The sequence below is a fragment of the Phyllopteryx taeniolatus genome, chromosome 8 (genome assembly GCF_024500385.1).
Source record: "Phyllopteryx taeniolatus isolate TA_2022b chromosome 8, UOR_Ptae_1.2, whole genome shotgun sequence".
Classification (NCBI taxonomy): domain Eukaryota; kingdom Metazoa; phylum Chordata; class Actinopteri; order Syngnathiformes; family Syngnathidae; genus Phyllopteryx; species Phyllopteryx taeniolatus.
The window spans coordinates 10,113,912-10,130,522 of NC_084509.1; the positions used below are offsets into that span (position 1 = coordinate 10,113,912).

The 16,611-nt window shown below is 42.8% G+C and overlaps 1 protein-coding gene across 2 annotated transcripts in view; it reads left to right on the forward strand.

Annotated features, from left to right (window-relative positions):
* The window catches only part of LOC133482527 (CD166 antigen homolog), an 85,750-nt gene that overhangs the window by 58,144 nt on the left and 10,995 nt on the right, over positions 1-16,611 (forward strand). For both annotated transcript variants that reach the window (XM_061782747.1, XM_061782746.1), the window contains exons 2-11: positions 9,161-9,267; positions 9,467-9,683; positions 10,390-10,454; positions 10,796-10,883; positions 11,159-11,332; positions 12,346-12,470; positions 12,562-12,694; positions 12,967-13,079; positions 13,175-13,301; positions 15,817-15,938. In XM_061782747.1, the coding sequence (XP_061638731.1) occupies positions 9,161-9,267; positions 9,467-9,683; positions 10,390-10,454; positions 10,796-10,883; positions 11,159-11,332; positions 12,346-12,470; positions 12,562-12,694; positions 12,967-13,079; positions 13,175-13,301; positions 15,817-15,938 (1,271 nt within the window). The remainder of the gene's footprint in view (positions 1-9,160; positions 9,268-9,466; positions 9,684-10,389; positions 10,455-10,795; positions 10,884-11,158; positions 11,333-12,345; positions 12,471-12,561; positions 12,695-12,966; positions 13,080-13,174; positions 13,302-15,816; positions 15,939-16,611) is intronic.

The window sequence follows — 16,611 nt, forward strand, 5'->3', positions numbered from 1 at the left end:
AAAATTACCATTTTTTTAATGAAGGGATGGAAATTCAAATACTTTTATTAACCCAATTCACTGATTAATCAAAAAAATAATTAACAGATTAATTGATTGTTAAAAAAATTGTTAGGTGCAGCCCTACATACTGACTTTCGGTGAGCATATTTGGACGTACAAGGTTTCCACCGGACAGCGGCGATAATGTATTGCTTCTTTGCATGGCTATCAAGAAAATACAATTTCAATTCAATTGTGTTTCAACAATTTATGCCTTAAACTTGAAATGCCGTGTAACAAAAGAAAAAGACAGAAAAACACAGAACAAAATAAGTACGTACAGCAAGCTGTTTTTTTTTTTTTATTATCATATTATAAACGCAGTCTACAGACAGTCCAGCAAATCTTAACGCAGTTGAAGTAGTGCTAACTTTACTAACCTATGTGCCAACTTACCTTGTGCTATTACTTTCCCATCAACATGTAAGTTTGAGAAAGGAGTATGGATGAATCACTGTGTTCTGAACTCCTGTTTCCATGCCAGTGCTGTATTGAGTGTATTCAGCCAGGCCTCATGTTCTTCGTCGTGCTAGAGTGAATCAACAGTGCCTCTGCTGGTTGTAGCTGAGTAGTGCAATCCATTTTACCTCCCTTGCCATCCATCCATCCATCCATTTTCTATATCACTTATCCTCATTAGGGTCGTGGGTGTGCTGATGCCTGTCCCAGCTGACTTTGGGGCGGGTACACCCTGGAGTGCCTGCATTGCTTCAAGGTTAATAAACATCCATTTTCTGAGCTGCTTCTCCTCACTAGGGTCGCGGGCGTGCTGGAGCCTATTCCAGCTGTCATCAGGCAGGAGGCGGGTTACACCCTGAACTGGTTGCCAGCCAATCGCAGGGCACATAGAAACAAACAACCATTCGCACTCACAGTCATGGGCAATTTAGAATCTCCAATTAATGCATGTTTTTGGGATGTGGGAGGAAACCGGAGTGCCCGGAGAAAACCCACGCAGGCACGGGGAGAACATGCAAACTCCACACAGGCGGGACCGGGGATTGAACCCGGGTCCTCAGAAATGTGAGGCTGACGCTCTAACCAGTCGTCCACCGTGCCGCCCGGTTAATAAACATCCATCCATTTTCCGAGCCGCTTCTCCTCACTAGGGTCGCGGGCGTGCTGGAGCCTATCCCAGGTGTCATCGGGCAGGAGGCGGGGTACACCCTGAACTGGTTGCCAGCCAATCGCAGGGCACATAGAAACAAACAACCATTCGCACTCACAGTCATGCCTACGGGCAATTTAGAATCTCCAATTAATGCATGTTTTTGGGATGTGGGAGGAAACCGGAGTGCCCGGAGAAAACCCATGCAGGCACGGGGAGAACATGCAAACTCCACACAGGCGGGGCCGGGGATTGAACCCGGGTCCTCAGAACTGTGAGGCTGACGCTCTAACCAGTCGCCCACCGTGCCGCCCGGTTAATAAACATCCATCCATCTTCTGAGCTGCTTCTCCTCACTAGGGTCGCGGGCGTGCTGGAGCCTATCCCAGCTGTCATCGGGCAGGAGGCGGGGTACACCCTGAACTGGTTGCCAGCCAATCGCAGGGCACATAGAAACAAACAACCATTCGCACTCACAGTCATGCCTACGGGCAATTTAGTATCTCCAATTAATACATGTTTTTGGGATGTGGGAGGAAACTGGAGTGCCCGGAGAAAACCCACGCAGGCACCGGGAGAACATGCAAACTCCACACAGGCGGGACCGGGGATTGAACCCGGGTCCTCAGAAATGTGAGGCTGACGCTCTAACCAGTCGTCCACCGTGCCGCCCGGTTAATAAACATCCATCCATTTTCCGAGCCGCTTCTCCTCACTAGGGTCGCGGGCGTGCTGGAGCCTATCCCAGGTGTCATCGGGCAGGAGGCGGGGTACACCCTGAACTGGTTGCCAGCCAATCGCAGGGCACATAGAAACAAACAACCATTCGCACTCACAGTCATGCCTACGGGCAATTTAGAATCTCCAATTAATGCATGTTTTTGGGATGTGGGAGGAAACCGGAGTGCCCGGAGAAAACCCATGCAGGCACGGGGAGAACATGCAAACTCCACACAGGCGGGGCCGGGGATTGAACCCGGGTCCTCAGAACTGTGAGGCTGACGCTCTAACCAGTCGCCCACCGTGCCGCCCGGTTAATAAACATCCATCCATCTTCTGAGCTGCTTCTCCTCACTAGGGTCGCGGGCGTGCTGGAGCCTATCCCAGCTGTCATCGGGCAGGAGGCGGGGTACACCCTGAACTGGTTGCCAGCCAATCGCAGGGCACATAGAAACAAACAACCATTCGCACTCACAGTCATGCCTACGGGCAATTTAGTATCTCCAATTAATACATGTTTTTGGGATGTGGGAGGAAACTGGAGTGCCCGGAGAAAACCCACGCAGGCACCGGGAGAACATGCAAACTCCACACAGGCGGGGCCGGGGATTGAACCCGGGTCCTCAGAACTGTGAGGCTGACGCTCTAACCAGTCGTCCACCGTGCCGCTGGTTAATAAACAATCAATGGAAATAATTTTTAATTGTCATTAATTTTACCATCCCTAGATTTGATTGACTACACCACTATCGTACAAACAGGTAGACATTTTGTATTTCATTTCATGGCATGTACACCGTCAGGGGCATTGAGTTTATTTACGAAAAGATTTTTCAAAAAGCAGGGTATTACTGAAGGCTCCTTATCAGGGCAGCGTTCATTAGAAGCTTTGCGCCTTTTCTCAAGTGGTATTGATCCGACTGAAGTGGTCCTGTCTGCCCCTTCACCACTGCGCCATGGGACCTCCATTCAATGCGCAACCCTCATTTTCAGTACTTAATAAGTTTGGACCCGCTCTTGTGCCGCTGAATGACAAGCACTCCCACAAGTGGGGGGCGAGGGCGCTTAAAGTGAATATGGAGGGATGTGGCAGCAAGTGTGTGTGGAGGGAGAGGGCTGATTTCCCTTGGTGAGCTTGTAGCCAAGCTGCCCCCCGCCCCCACCTCCCGCCAGTTAGGAAGGCACCTTAATCAGGTACATAAAAGCATCTCCTATGGCGTCGCCTCCTGTCACTATCGCTCACCTGTCGACTCCTTGATTTACCTCTTGCCATCCCAGCATCCGCTTGGAACATTCCTACCAGAGTTGAGAATTCCTATTCGAGTTCAAAGGGCTAATGTGTTTAATAAATTTCACTTCATGACACACAAAGGAATGCGGTTTGGTTTAAACTTGGGTTATTGCTTTTGAGACAGCTGCTCATGCTTGTGTATGTGTTGGTCAAAGTGAAGTCACAGGGGTCACCTACTTTTGTTGGAGGATTACCTTATCTCAGTTGGCGACGGCAGCAGCGGCTTTGTCGTCTCCAACGTGCGATTAGCTGTCATTGTGTAACAATGTAATCTGTCCAGATAAGGACCTGTTTCTTGAATTCACTTTCTAAATGTTGTCAGACTTGCGGAACACAGCTTTATATGAATACTCCCCCAAAACACAGCCATTTTAAATAGGAAATGTATAAAAGAGGCTTTCTTTTATATGAGAGGTTAGCCATACTGTAACTGACTACATGTAAGATAGCTGAGGATGTAACAACTATGGGTAAATTGAACGATCGATTACAGGGGGTTCTCAGCATATGAAGAGTTCTGGCGATGTAAACCTGAATTTGTATGCATGTCGTAACACATTGTAGTCTTTCACTATGCTAACGGACTGATAAAGTCATCCATCTTCTCGATTATCTCGCTGATCCTCACTAGGGTCCGGGTGTGCTGGACCCTATCCCAGCTGACTTTGGGCGGGAGGCAGGGTACGCCCAGAGCTGGTTTCCAGCCAATTGCAGGGCACATATAAACAAAAGGCCAATCAGACTCACTTTGACACCTTCGGACAATTTAGTCTTCAATTAACCTGCCATGCATGTTTTTACCCGGAGAAAACCCACGCCGGCATGGGGAGAACATGCAAACTCCACTCATGAAAGCTGGAGCCCAAATTTCAACCCACGGCCTCAGAACTGTGAGACAGATGTGCTAACCAGTCGGCCAAAGTTACAACGTTTTTGTAACATCGAAATGTCATAATTACAGTCAATATTTTTACAAAGAACACATAGGCTATAAATAATAAAGATAGATCAAAATAATAATACATTTATTCAGAACAGTATTATATTTATAATGTACATAAATTATTAATATAATAAATACATTTGTCAGAGTAAACTGTGCCTGACTGACTGTGTTTTCTTCGGTGCCCCACTTAAATTGATTTCGGGATGGTGTCTTTAAAAGTGCATTAACATGTTCGACGTGAAGATTTTTGAAGCACTTAGTCTGGGTCTTGTCAACTACACGATTTCCATCTCTGTTCTTAACCGGATAGCCGAAATGCTCCTTTACTGCTGACCTAACGAGCTTGGATGGTCTACGATTTCAGGGTTATTAGTAGTACAAGCCACATTTACTCCTCTCCTCCGCGCCAGTCAACTCACATAGTTGAACTACCATTAGTGGTAGCCGTAGTTTTGCTCACTCCAGTCAGATGACCAGTTACTGGAAAAAAGTAGTCACATGACACACAGTTGGAGGAGGCTTGCTGAAGAAATGCATCTTAAATCGTTTTTTTAAATTAACTTAAAGTCATAATAATAATAATAATACGATATTCTTTTAATTTTGGTTGCACTGTGAGCTCATATGGGTGTATCTGGAATCGAATGCACAAGTTGAGAGTTGGAAGAGCCGTGTCGCGGTTCTGCCATTTCAAAGATGACACAGTTTCATGTTTTAGAGTGTATCGATTTTCGGTTTCGACACTGTATCGTTACAGCCCTAATAAATATTAATGAACAAAAGAAGTGAAAAACAAAGTACATTTGTAACTGACCGTACCGTCTTGTGCCATGTCACAACGTACTGTATTTGTATGAATAAACCAACGGGCCCCCTGTACTGTATTTCCACTAATAGCGGTCGTCCGTCTTTAGACACACACTGCCTTTATCCATTGCATTGGTATCGGGGAACGTGACCTCTGGATTGGCAGACTGGGGTGGTGGTCCTTCTTTTTATAAAGGGGGACCAGAGGGTGTGTTCCAAGTATAGGGGAATCAAACCTCAGCCCCTCTGGTAATGTCTATTCAGGGATTCTGAAGAGGAGGGTCCGCCGGTAAGTGTAATCTCAAATTCAGGAGAAGCAGTGTGGTTTTCGTCCTGAGCGCCCTTATCCCGTCAGAAAAAAAATGCTATACTGTCGCTGGAATTATCTCTGTTCTTCTGATGGGCGTCTTTGCTCACCAAATTGGCAGCACGAAAGCAAGTAAAATTTCCTTCGCAGTATTAAAGATGATGTACTTACGATATGTGGAAATGGTGTCTTGACAGACAATAAGGGCTCCAGTGGATTTGACATGTGGTTACTACGTAGTGTTGTGTGCTTTCATGTTCCAGGAAGCTACCAGGCTTATTTGTTCTGCTCAGTCAGCCTTGTTTGTTCTTTATAATAGTCCTTTGTTTTAAACTTCAGTTTCACTTGGTACGCTGACATTGTTTGCATGAATTTGACCTTGAAAAAATGGATGAAGAAGTTCCCTAATCCAGATAATGTACAGACTATTTCAAAATGTATCAGCATAATATCCATATGTGTAGGATGTCCTTTTGTCTCAAAAAGCCCATTGAAGTGTAAGACCGTTTTCATTGCATTTATGTCAGCACAACACAAAAATAAGTGTCGTATGGCAGCAGCCTCATGTCATTGTTAACTGTCATAAAGTGTCCTACCGCCTACCACGAGTCGATTAGTCATCCTTTATTCAGTCATTTTTGTCACCTGCATATCTCACCTTCCTGTCTTTTGTCTGCTTTTCTCACCTATTTGTCTGCACACCTGCGTCTTATCAGCGCAGAGTCTGCGCCTCCCCGCTCCCTCAGTCCCGGAGCCAGTAAGCTCCCTGCTTCTCCTCACGTGCTCCTCTTGGGTTTAGTGCCTTGTTTCCTTTGTTCAACGTCGTGGTATGTTCATTCCCACCCCCCCCCCGCCACCCACCCCACCCTCATTGTTCCAACTTGTAAAGTCAGGCTGGTTTTGCTTCCTTTATTTTTCCTTGCACCTTACAAACCTGCAATCAACTCCATGCAGCTCTCTGTATTATAAAATGTGACAGGGTTTGTTTGGTCCATGTGATAAAATGCCACAAAGCCTCATTTTAAATGCAGGTATTGTATCTAGATGCACCAAGTGCTACGGAAAGATTTCTGTAACTGTATAAAACACATTTCTAATATTGTCCTGGATGCTCTCATAAGCACGGATATAATATTTTGAAATGCCAGCAAAACTTTTGGAATTATTAAATATCTGTGGAATAAAGGTTGTTTTATGAAGGATTATAATCATACACATACACAAGTCATAGAATAAAGAATATCACGTTTGATGATAATAATCAAAACATAAGAATAATTGAATAATAATTGAATAATATAATAATAGGCGGCACGGTGGCCCGACTGGTTAAAGCGTCAGCCTCACAGTTCTGAGGACCTGGGTTCAATCCCCGGCCCCGCCTGTGTGGAGTTTGCATGTTCTCGCCGTGCCTGTGTGGGTTTTGTCCGGGCACTCCGGTTTCCTCCCACATCCCAAAAACATTCATTAATTGGAGACTCTAAATTGCCCGTAGGCATGACTGTGAGTGTGAATGGTTGTTTGTTTCTATGTGCCCTGTGATTGGCTGGCAACCAGTTCAGGGTGTACACCGCCTCCTGCCCGATGACAGCTGGGATAGGCTCCAGCACGCCCGCGACCCTAGTGAGGAGAAGCGGCTCAGAAAATTGATGGATTGATGGAATATAATAATATATACATATATTTTCTTTGTCTTTATGTCTCAAAAGTATTCTCTGTCAATTGACTGTTGTCTGTTGTCGTACTAGAGCAGCTCCAACTAACAGAGGCAGATTTCTTGTGTGTTTTTGACATACTTGGCAAATAAAGATGATTCTGATTCTGATGAAGTTCTCACTTTACAAACAAATGTGCAATTTTACAAGTAAAGCATATTACGAAAATTAAATCTTAATTTTATTAGAAACCTCATTATTTGAGAATGACTTTTGTTTAAACTTTATTCTACAAACTTTACACCTCTTTTCTCCTGGTATGACTATTTTCCTAACATTGGAGATTTTTTTATTGAAAAAAAAAGCATTTCTTTCTGGTAATATTCATATTTTCTTGTCCTAACATTAGCAAATTTTTATCTCACCCCCCAAAAATATTACTTTATTCTCATAACATTTCAACGTGTTTCTTTAGGTTTTTTTTCTTTAAGAAATTCTTTTCGTAACATTGTGACATTTTTCTCCTAATGCTGCCACCAACCACCGAGTGAGGTGGCCCAACCTGACTGAACTATCACGCAGTGTGTGGGGTTTGGCAATCATGAGTGGCTAGTTTTGCTGCCATACAAAATTTAAATCGCTCGTGAATGTCCTCGCAACGTTGCAGCTGTAACAGCCAATCAAAAATGCACATGAGCTTTCATAAAAACCAAAACAAAACTTTTCCGGGTTCCCAGCGTAAGTGAGAGCCGTCTGGCAGTTGCGGTGCCGCAAAGTGATGTATATAATATGTTTTACAACAATACTTATAAATAAAGTATTTATAATTTCATATGTAACTGTGGCAAGAAAGACAGAGGGTCTGTAACCGAAATGTACTGGTGCAGTCAGTGAATGGGACAGTTTTTCTGTTGCTGCGTCTCGGTAGATGGACTGTGCGCAATTGCTTGTTGTGCGTTGAAGAGTTGCCAGCTTTAATTTTTCCACTTGAGTACATTCGGACGTGTCGCTCGGTGTCTGGATTTTTTTATTTTTATTTTTTCAAAAATAGGACTTCCTCGAAAATGTGACTTTTTTTCCTCATAACATTATTCCCATAATTTTTTCTCCTAACGTTACTATCCCCCCCAGAAAAAAACAACCTTTTTATCATACGATTCCAACATGTCTCCTGATATTACAAATTTATTGTATGTGCAACAATATTCTCATAATTTGGATTTATTTCCACATAGTTTAACATTGTTTGCTCATCCAATATTTGCCTGCTTGTAAACCTATATTATCTATCAGATATTATCTAGAAAGTAACCATTTCTACCAAGGACTATGAGTATGACCAGTTAAATGAGTTGAATAGAGTGTGCGCTGCAGGAATCTAATTGAGTGAAGGACGCAACCTTTTTATTGTGCATCTTCTTCGCAAAAAAAAACAAAAAAAAACGACAATACGCCAGCAAGGTTGTTGCTGCGGCCTCCTCGCACACAGCGGTAACTTAATGATTACGTCCATTCAAACAAGACTCCAATATGAATACATTGTGAAGCAAATTAAATTAGCTCATCTTTTTCATCTGTTTAAAGCCTGATGCTGTATAACACATGAGGGGGAGATGTAAGAGTTTATAATTTTTGTTTGTGACTTAAATACGATGCAACGAGATGAATAACACCCACTCTTTTAAAGTGTCTTTAGTTTCCTCTTAGTGCAAGGACATCATTCTTCTCCCAGGATGTGTTTGGGGATGACTCTGTCCTCTTAGGTTTGAATTAAGTGCTGAAGAACTGTTTCATATTCAAGCTTTAGCTGTCAATTGCTGACAGCCACTCGTGAGCACATCTCCAGCTTTAGAGTCCTCACACTTGGTACACATGAAAAAGTTAAATAGAATAACAGCTCATTATCAGTCAAGCCATGGTAGCCTCTCCTTCCTTGCAGCCTTGTACCTCTTACCCCTCATACCATCCCATCGAAGTCCCCTCCTCCCACCCTCCTTACCAGCGCTTTGTCTCCATGGCGATGTTGTGAATGAAATTTAGACCAAGAGCTTTTTTTTTTTCCGTTTAATTACTAGTGTTATTCACTTGAGGCAGACACTAAATGAAGTGGTATTAGTTATTGAATATGTAGAGAAAAGGGTGGTATAGATAGATCGATTTTGCATGAATTTATTTCAGTGTTCATCGCTAACTCAGGATAATGATGTTTGTTTATTTTTATTTATTTATTTATTTATTTTTTATCATTTAAAAAACCATGCCCTGTGCTTATGTGTCTTCCTAGTGAGCGGCCTGGAGACGGTGGTGGGCCTATATGGCCAAACGCTGGAGATTCCGTGCAACAAAGGAGCCATGAAGGCAGAAGACGTGCTGATCACCAAGTGGAAATATGTAAGTCGGCGCAGAGGTCAATTGATTCAGAATGGTGAAGTCCGTCTAACACCGAGCGTCTGACACCCATTTATCATGTCTTGAGCCACGCCCAGTCTGAGTGCATTTGCTGTGCACCAGAGCGTGCATCTGTCCCTCAATGTGACAGTGTGTGTCTTTGTGCTCATTCTGTATGTCTTTTGCAACAAATCCCTTCCAGGACAAAGGGGACGGACTCTCAGGAGACCTGCTGGTCAGAAAGAAAACCGAGAATGTCTCCATTAGCGCCACTGATGAATACAAGGGTCGGATCAACATGGCGGCCAACTCCAGCCTGCTTCTCTCTTCCGCCAAGCTGAGCGACCAGCGGACTTTCACCTGCATGATGGTGGTCGGCTTGGACATCAATGAGTACCCGGTCAACGTGGTCGTCTACAGTGAGTGATAGGGTTGTAGGGAGTAATGTTCAAAGTTGGAAACTTTCCATGGGAATAAACCAGGAATTTTATAAAAATGAAGATTGACTCTTAATAGGGAACTTAAATATTGTTGAGGAAATTTTTTAGGGCAAGGGACAACTAACTATTGTACCACAACAGCACGTCTAAGTTCACCAACAGAATGTATCAATGTTAGTTAAATTAATATAGCCTACCACCGCTAGTTAGAACGTATTGTAATGCCCCCACAAGTGGTCAAGGATAGCGCTTGCAATTGTATTAGTGATAAAACGGTAACAAAATAAACAGGTAGTTTATTTTAAACATATATTATGACATGATTTTAAAAATATAGAAATTCAGATAAATTGTTCTATAAGTGAATTTCAATAGGTTGACAGCTCTGAGCAATTAAGGTACTGTGAATGCGCTCGCATGTGGGCCAGAAATCTGTTTTGCATGAACGTCTGCCGCTGGCAAAACTAAATGTTTGTCTTCATGTGATACCTTTCCATTAAATTTATACCTGTGGAAAGTTTCCAATTTGGAATAGTTCCAAAATTATGCTGCTTAACTTCCCAATTCAGTTAAACTATTGCTTAACTTCTCATTTAAATTAAAATTTCCACCCCTTTGTAGCCCTACTGGAGTGCATGTTGTACTTTGATACCACCCAGAATATTTATAATTATGTGTGTTGCAGAGGCGCCTGCAGGTGTGGAGATTTCTGACAAGGCGCAAGAGCTGGAGATTGGTAAACTTGCAAAGGTGTGTGGTTTTTTTCTGTGTGACAAACCTTACTTATACCGACAGTATTTTAAGAAGCAACAAGGGAAGCGCTCCTCTCCTGAGGCGTAGCAGCGACCATGTTTCTACAGTAATGAGGTCTTTTGAAGTGCTGTTCATGAATTAGTAACAAGCACATCCCCTGCTGCTGCAATTAGAACACCCACAGGACCAGAGAGTAGTCTTTGGCCATTTCATGGTCCGTTGCGTGGAATATTATGAAGTCATCAAAAGGCGGGGGTTATAGGTCTACTGATATTTGGTCAGTTTAAACAATGACTTTAGAAGTCTTTTTGTGAGATTTTTGTCATTTTGTTCCACAGCTGGCTACATGTGTCGCAAAAGATGCCAATCCACCGGCCAACGTCACATGGCTGAAGAACAACAAACCACTGGTGGATGGCGGGAAAGGTGTGTTATTACGGGTATATTGTTGACTTGGCTGATGCATTTAGTGCCGCATGGAAAATTGACTGCCCTCGAATCGAAGTCTTTTTGTTCTCGTCCGGACTTCCTTGTGGAGTATGTTTATAGTGCACGTTAAAAGAAAGAGTAAACAGAATTCCCACATCGGGCTAAAGTAAGCAAGTAGTTATTATTAAAAAGTGTTACAAGTTTGTGTCTGGCATTGGAGCTACTGTGTGCTTGCGGGGGCCCTCTGACAGCTTATTTGTTTATCGGCACAGGCATTTCCATCCGGGCCTCCGTGCAGGTGGACCCTGTGAGCGGCCTGTCGAGCACCTCCTCCACACTGGAGTACTCGGCCACTAAGGAGGACACGGACGCCCAGTTCTCTTGCAGCGCTCGGCACAACGTAGGCAAGGAGCTGGCGTCATCTGCACTCACCTTCACCATCACATGTGAGTCGTCCAACTTCCCGCCTTTTGGACGCATAATGAAAGGAATGTTTCTTTGAGTTTCATCATCGTGGACTATGAAATAATTCTGACTGATGTTTACCTCCCTTGACTGATTTATTTTTGTATATATTTTTTAAATACATCCCAGCTCTGCTAGGCAGGTTATTTGAAAAAAAAAATTTAGACTTTTGGTCTTTAGCATTGCGGGGATGAGCCTCGAGATGGGATTAATGCAGAAGCCGCTTGCTGGGCTTGGCCTCCAAATAAGCTGGTGCACTTTCACACGAGGGAGGCTAAGAGTTTGTTGTCAAAGACGCAGCACAAACTTAATTATGCCTCATGTTTTTAAATCATTTTTGGGCCAACAACTACTATCGGTCATGCTTTGCTTTGTGTCCTTTTTATTTAATCTTCTGCATGCTGAAAATAATAAATTTTAAAAATCCGACTATTCACTTCTTAAAAGCAGAACCCTCACTCAATAATTAAAGTTCCATCCAAGAAGAAAATGTGTAGATTTTTTGATGTGGCAGGCCGGATCTGGCCGTATGAGTTTGACACCTGTGATTTAAGAGAATATATTTTTACAGTTGAAACGTGTAGTTATGTGTAGGCATAAGAAAGATGGTCGACGAACTGTCAGGTTAGAGCAGTGGTATTTTATGAAAAGTTGACAGGGAGCTGGGTGTGGTTTCAGCGCATGCAGCAGAAGCGCCCACATTGTTTGAGAGTGGAGAGAGATGCTTGATTTTCCATGATTTTTGAAGCCTCGTTTTACATACTTGGCTATTTTTTTTATTTTCTTTTTTTATCATTCCAATTTCACAGGATCGTTAACAACACTCTTCTCTGTGGCGTGTCAAACTTAAAATCCATATTTATTTTTACTTTACAGAGACTTTATGTAAAGTCACGACAATATTAGAAACGCTACCCCGTATGATGTGGTGCATTTTTAGACTGCAGACCACATCCTCCATTTGACTCCTTGGTGTCTCATGTCCACTTTCCAGACTCCACAGAGAACATCGTCCTGCAGGTTATTGCTCCGGAACCTCTGGTGGAAGGTGACAACGTGACTCTAAAGTGCGTGGCGGATGGCAACCCGGCACCAACCAGCTTCAACTTCCACCTGAAGGTACGCTGATGAGTCTGCAGTCACTCAGTGTCATTAATCAGTGGAGCATCCCAAGCTAATCAGTGACTATTGTGTTTGTGTGTGTTTGCAGGGGGATGTGGTTCCTGTGAAAAACATGAATACATACACCCTCACTCATGTCTCCCGCGACACTACCGGTGAATACCAATGCTCCCTAATTGGCAACCCTGCCATGATGGCTTCCAAGGACGTCACAGTCAATTGTAAGACATCATGCTGCGTTTCTCTGAAAAATTGTTCCATCAGAGCTGTCGTTTTTCTCCTTTTTCTGAGCCTCTGGTGTTGTCATCGAGAATGAAATCTGTTTGTCCCGTAACGTTCAGATCTCTGGGTCTTCCTCACTTTGTTGTGTCAGCCTCTACTAATAAGGCGCGGTGCAGCGAGAGGAGTGTAGTTAATAATAGAAATATAGCCGAGCTTGTCAGAGCCTGTGAGCTGTCGTTTCTCCATCCTCTCACCGCTTTCTCTCTCTTAGACCTAGATATCAATTTAAGCCCCTCTGGGAATGTTGTCAAGACAGCCGGGGAGGCCTTGGAGCTATCTTTCCAGATCGACTCTTCAGGGGACTCAAAGGTCTCCTGGACCAAGGTAAAAAAACAACTAACAACTCTTGATGCTGAGCGTGTCTGTCACGAAGAATGAGTTTGTTTGTAAAATGAAAGCTACTGTTTTTATCTAATCAGGACAATGTCAAGATGCAAAAAGAGCCCAAGTTTAACAAGCTCAAGTTCTCGGACTCTGGCCGCTATGAGAGCGAAGTGAAGATGGGAGCACTTAGCAAGAAGGCTTTTTTTGATCTGGTTGTTGAAGGTAAAGGCCTCAACACAACACTCATACTTACTTACACTGCAGGTCTAAGTGCCCAATTCCAATAATGGTTTGTGCACCTCTCATATGTGGATCGTACTTATTGGTCTATGCACTGCTGACATAATGTATACATCATATTTGATGGTCTTCAGTTAAAGTGTTATATTTATGTCATATGTAATGGTCTCTGCACCAGTAATGTGCTGTACAGTGGTGCCTTGACTTACGAGTTTGATTTGTTCCATGAGCACGCTTGTAACTCAAAATACTCGTATCCCAAATGAACCCTCTCCGATGAAATGAATGGAAATGCCATTAATCTATTCCAAACCCCTAAAAAAAAGCTCATTTTTTTCTTACATGATTTTAATAAAGAAAAATAACCCTGTATTGTAAAATATCAATTTGAAAACATAATAAAAGAGAATATAAGAAATAAACTATGGTGCAGCTATCAAATATTTTTAGAATCAATTATTCCACTGATTATCTCATCGATTAATCAAGTAATCCGATGAAAACTTGTTTTGCATTATCAAAATAATTTGTGTGTGTGTAAGGTGCAGATATGGTTGTCCACTTGGAGTCACCATCCTTAAGTTACACACTATAATATCTGTGGCTTTGAGTGTGTGTGGCTTTAGAAGATGGTGTAGAGTTGGCTGTTCTGAGTTCAGGTTTGCGACTGACTGTTAACTGGCTAACCGTTAGCCAGTCTGCTTGAAATGCCTGAGCATCAGTTGTAGTGGTAGCTTTTGGGCCACATCCGGCCCATTGATCATTTCAATCCGGCCCGCCAAAGATTGGTACAGAATCGCCCAAATCATATAAAAAAAAAAATCATGACTACATTCATTAGACCTTGTCCTGTAATGCTGAGTGGTTCCACCAGGTTGTGCTGTAATGCCCAGTGGTTCCACCAGGTTGTCCTGTAATGCCCAGTGGTTCCAGCAGGTAGCGCAGTAGGTACAGTGATACATTGACTTGACATTGGCTGTTCTGTTTTTACTCTGCTACTGCTCTGAACCCTTCTTCAACCATGAGTAGGCCAAAGAAAAAAAAAGGCGACTGTGAGCGCAGAGTGTTTAATACAGAATGAACTACTATATACTTCTTCCACTGAAGTCCGGTCAAAGGCTGTATGTCTAATTTGTTAGGAAACCATTGCGGTTTTAGAGGAATATAAATAACATCAGATGTCACTTTTCTACCAAGCATGCTGATTATACTAACAGCCAATCAACGCAGGAACTGATGGCTTCGGCTCAGCAGTTAAAATCAAGCTTGCAAGCTCAGCAAAACACCTTTATCTGACACACTGCCATCCAAGATTCAGTCACACAAGACCCTGAAACAGCGCCACGGGAGCTGCAGATGGAACTGATTGATCTCCAATGTGATACTGTCTTAAAAGAGAAGTTCAACTCTCAAACTGAATGAGTTTTATGCTTCATTAAGTGCAAACAAATTTCCAAAAATCCGGAAGATGGCACAGAGAATGCTGGTGGTGTTTTGCTCTACATATGTGTGTGAACAAACTTTTAGTGTGATGAACACCAACAAAACATCCTACAGATCCCAGCTGAGTGATGAACCCCTTAGATGTGTTCTGAGAATTGCCACAACAAAACACCAGACTTTGATGCACTGGCAAAACAAATGTATCAACAAAAAAACACTGTTCCCATAAAAAGTAAATCTTTTTGTTTGTTTGTTTATTTTTGATATGTAAGCATCTAGTCCTGGCTTGGCCCGCCTGTCAAATTTTAAAAGTCAATCTGGCCCCTGAGCCAAAAAGTTTGCCCACCCCTGGTCTAAGCATTCGCTTGAGTTTTTTGTTCATTCATTGAGGGTGTTTGTTGTTGTTTGTGTAGGTGAAGTCTCATTTTGGACATTTACATGTAATCCACTGACAAGCAGTAAGCATTTATCAATAAGATTTCACTAAGTATGATTTCAACTACTTGGATTGTCATATACATTAAGTTGGACTGAGCTCAGCATGTCTAGCAGCCCCTCGATGGCTATAAATTTGGCTTATCCCCAAGAGATGCATATTTTATTAAAATGAAGAGGAAACGTCCTTCTCGATTAGCACAGATTAGCATGCCCTCTCATTTTTTTGCATATAAAAAGATGAAGTGTGAAAAATGACCCTTTAATTTCTCTGCATTTCTGGGCCCAGCTGTCCAGGAGCTGTTGCCAGGCAACCAGCTGAGAGTCCACAAAGTCTCTGACAGCTCCACACTTGGAAAAAGAAAAAAAATGTTTGTTTACCAGGATTAATCAAATGAAGTCCTTTTGACTAATTAGTCGGCTTTTCTTAGTTTATTATCAATGTTGTTTTACTCCTTTGGATCAAACGGGGTGAACTGTCTTCTGTCTTCATCTCGGCAAAAAGGACAGTGAACAATTGTGGCTATTGATTTGAGGTCTCCACTTTTTTGTTGGACGTGTGCGTGCACGTGTGCGTAAATGAAAAAAGAACATCACAACAAGAGCATCCTCATTGCAGGCGCTCCAGTGATCAAACAGCTGTCCAAACAGCGTAGTGAAGACGGTCAACATAAAGTCTTGATTTGTGAGGCCGAGGGCTCTCCAAAGCCATCTGTTTCCTGGAGCATCAATGGCACCTCGGTATGTTACCCACCAACACACACACACAAACACACAGCTGCAGAAGTTGTGACTTGGGAAATTGTATCCATTCCTTTCCTCAGGAAACTATACAACCAATAGCAAAAGGGTGTTCTGATCATAAATGTTTTTCTGTTTTGTTTTGTTTTTTTCTTAGCAGCACTACAATAAAGAGGGTGTGTCGCCTTTTTGCGCTTGCAAAACCGACCAATTAGGGGATGTTTATGGAAACTTATCATTGTTTCCAAGGTTACATGAAAAGATCTCTATATGTTTTCCCCTATTTGATGAACTCTAAGTCAGGGGCTATTCTAGGATCATAGGTTTACGGGGGCTGAGCTCCTGGCCAGGCAAGATCAATTTCACATTTTAAACATTTTAACAAAATTTCATTCCCACATTTATGAAACAGAAGCATAACATGTTTTAGGAAAGTCTGTGATCTGATTAAGGTTATTTAAATGTTGAGCCCCAGCAAAAGAGGAATGGATTGGATTTCCACATATCCTGGTTTAAGCCAGGTACTTAAACCACAACTGTATATCACTGAAAGGCAGCGTATTGCTCTACGTGCAGGTAGCACGCGCTGAGCCGAGTCGGGAAGCGGTGCGAGGAATTGGGTGGAACAAACTATTTTTGAGACGTGCGGGGATGCTGTATTTTTGTTGTTAAA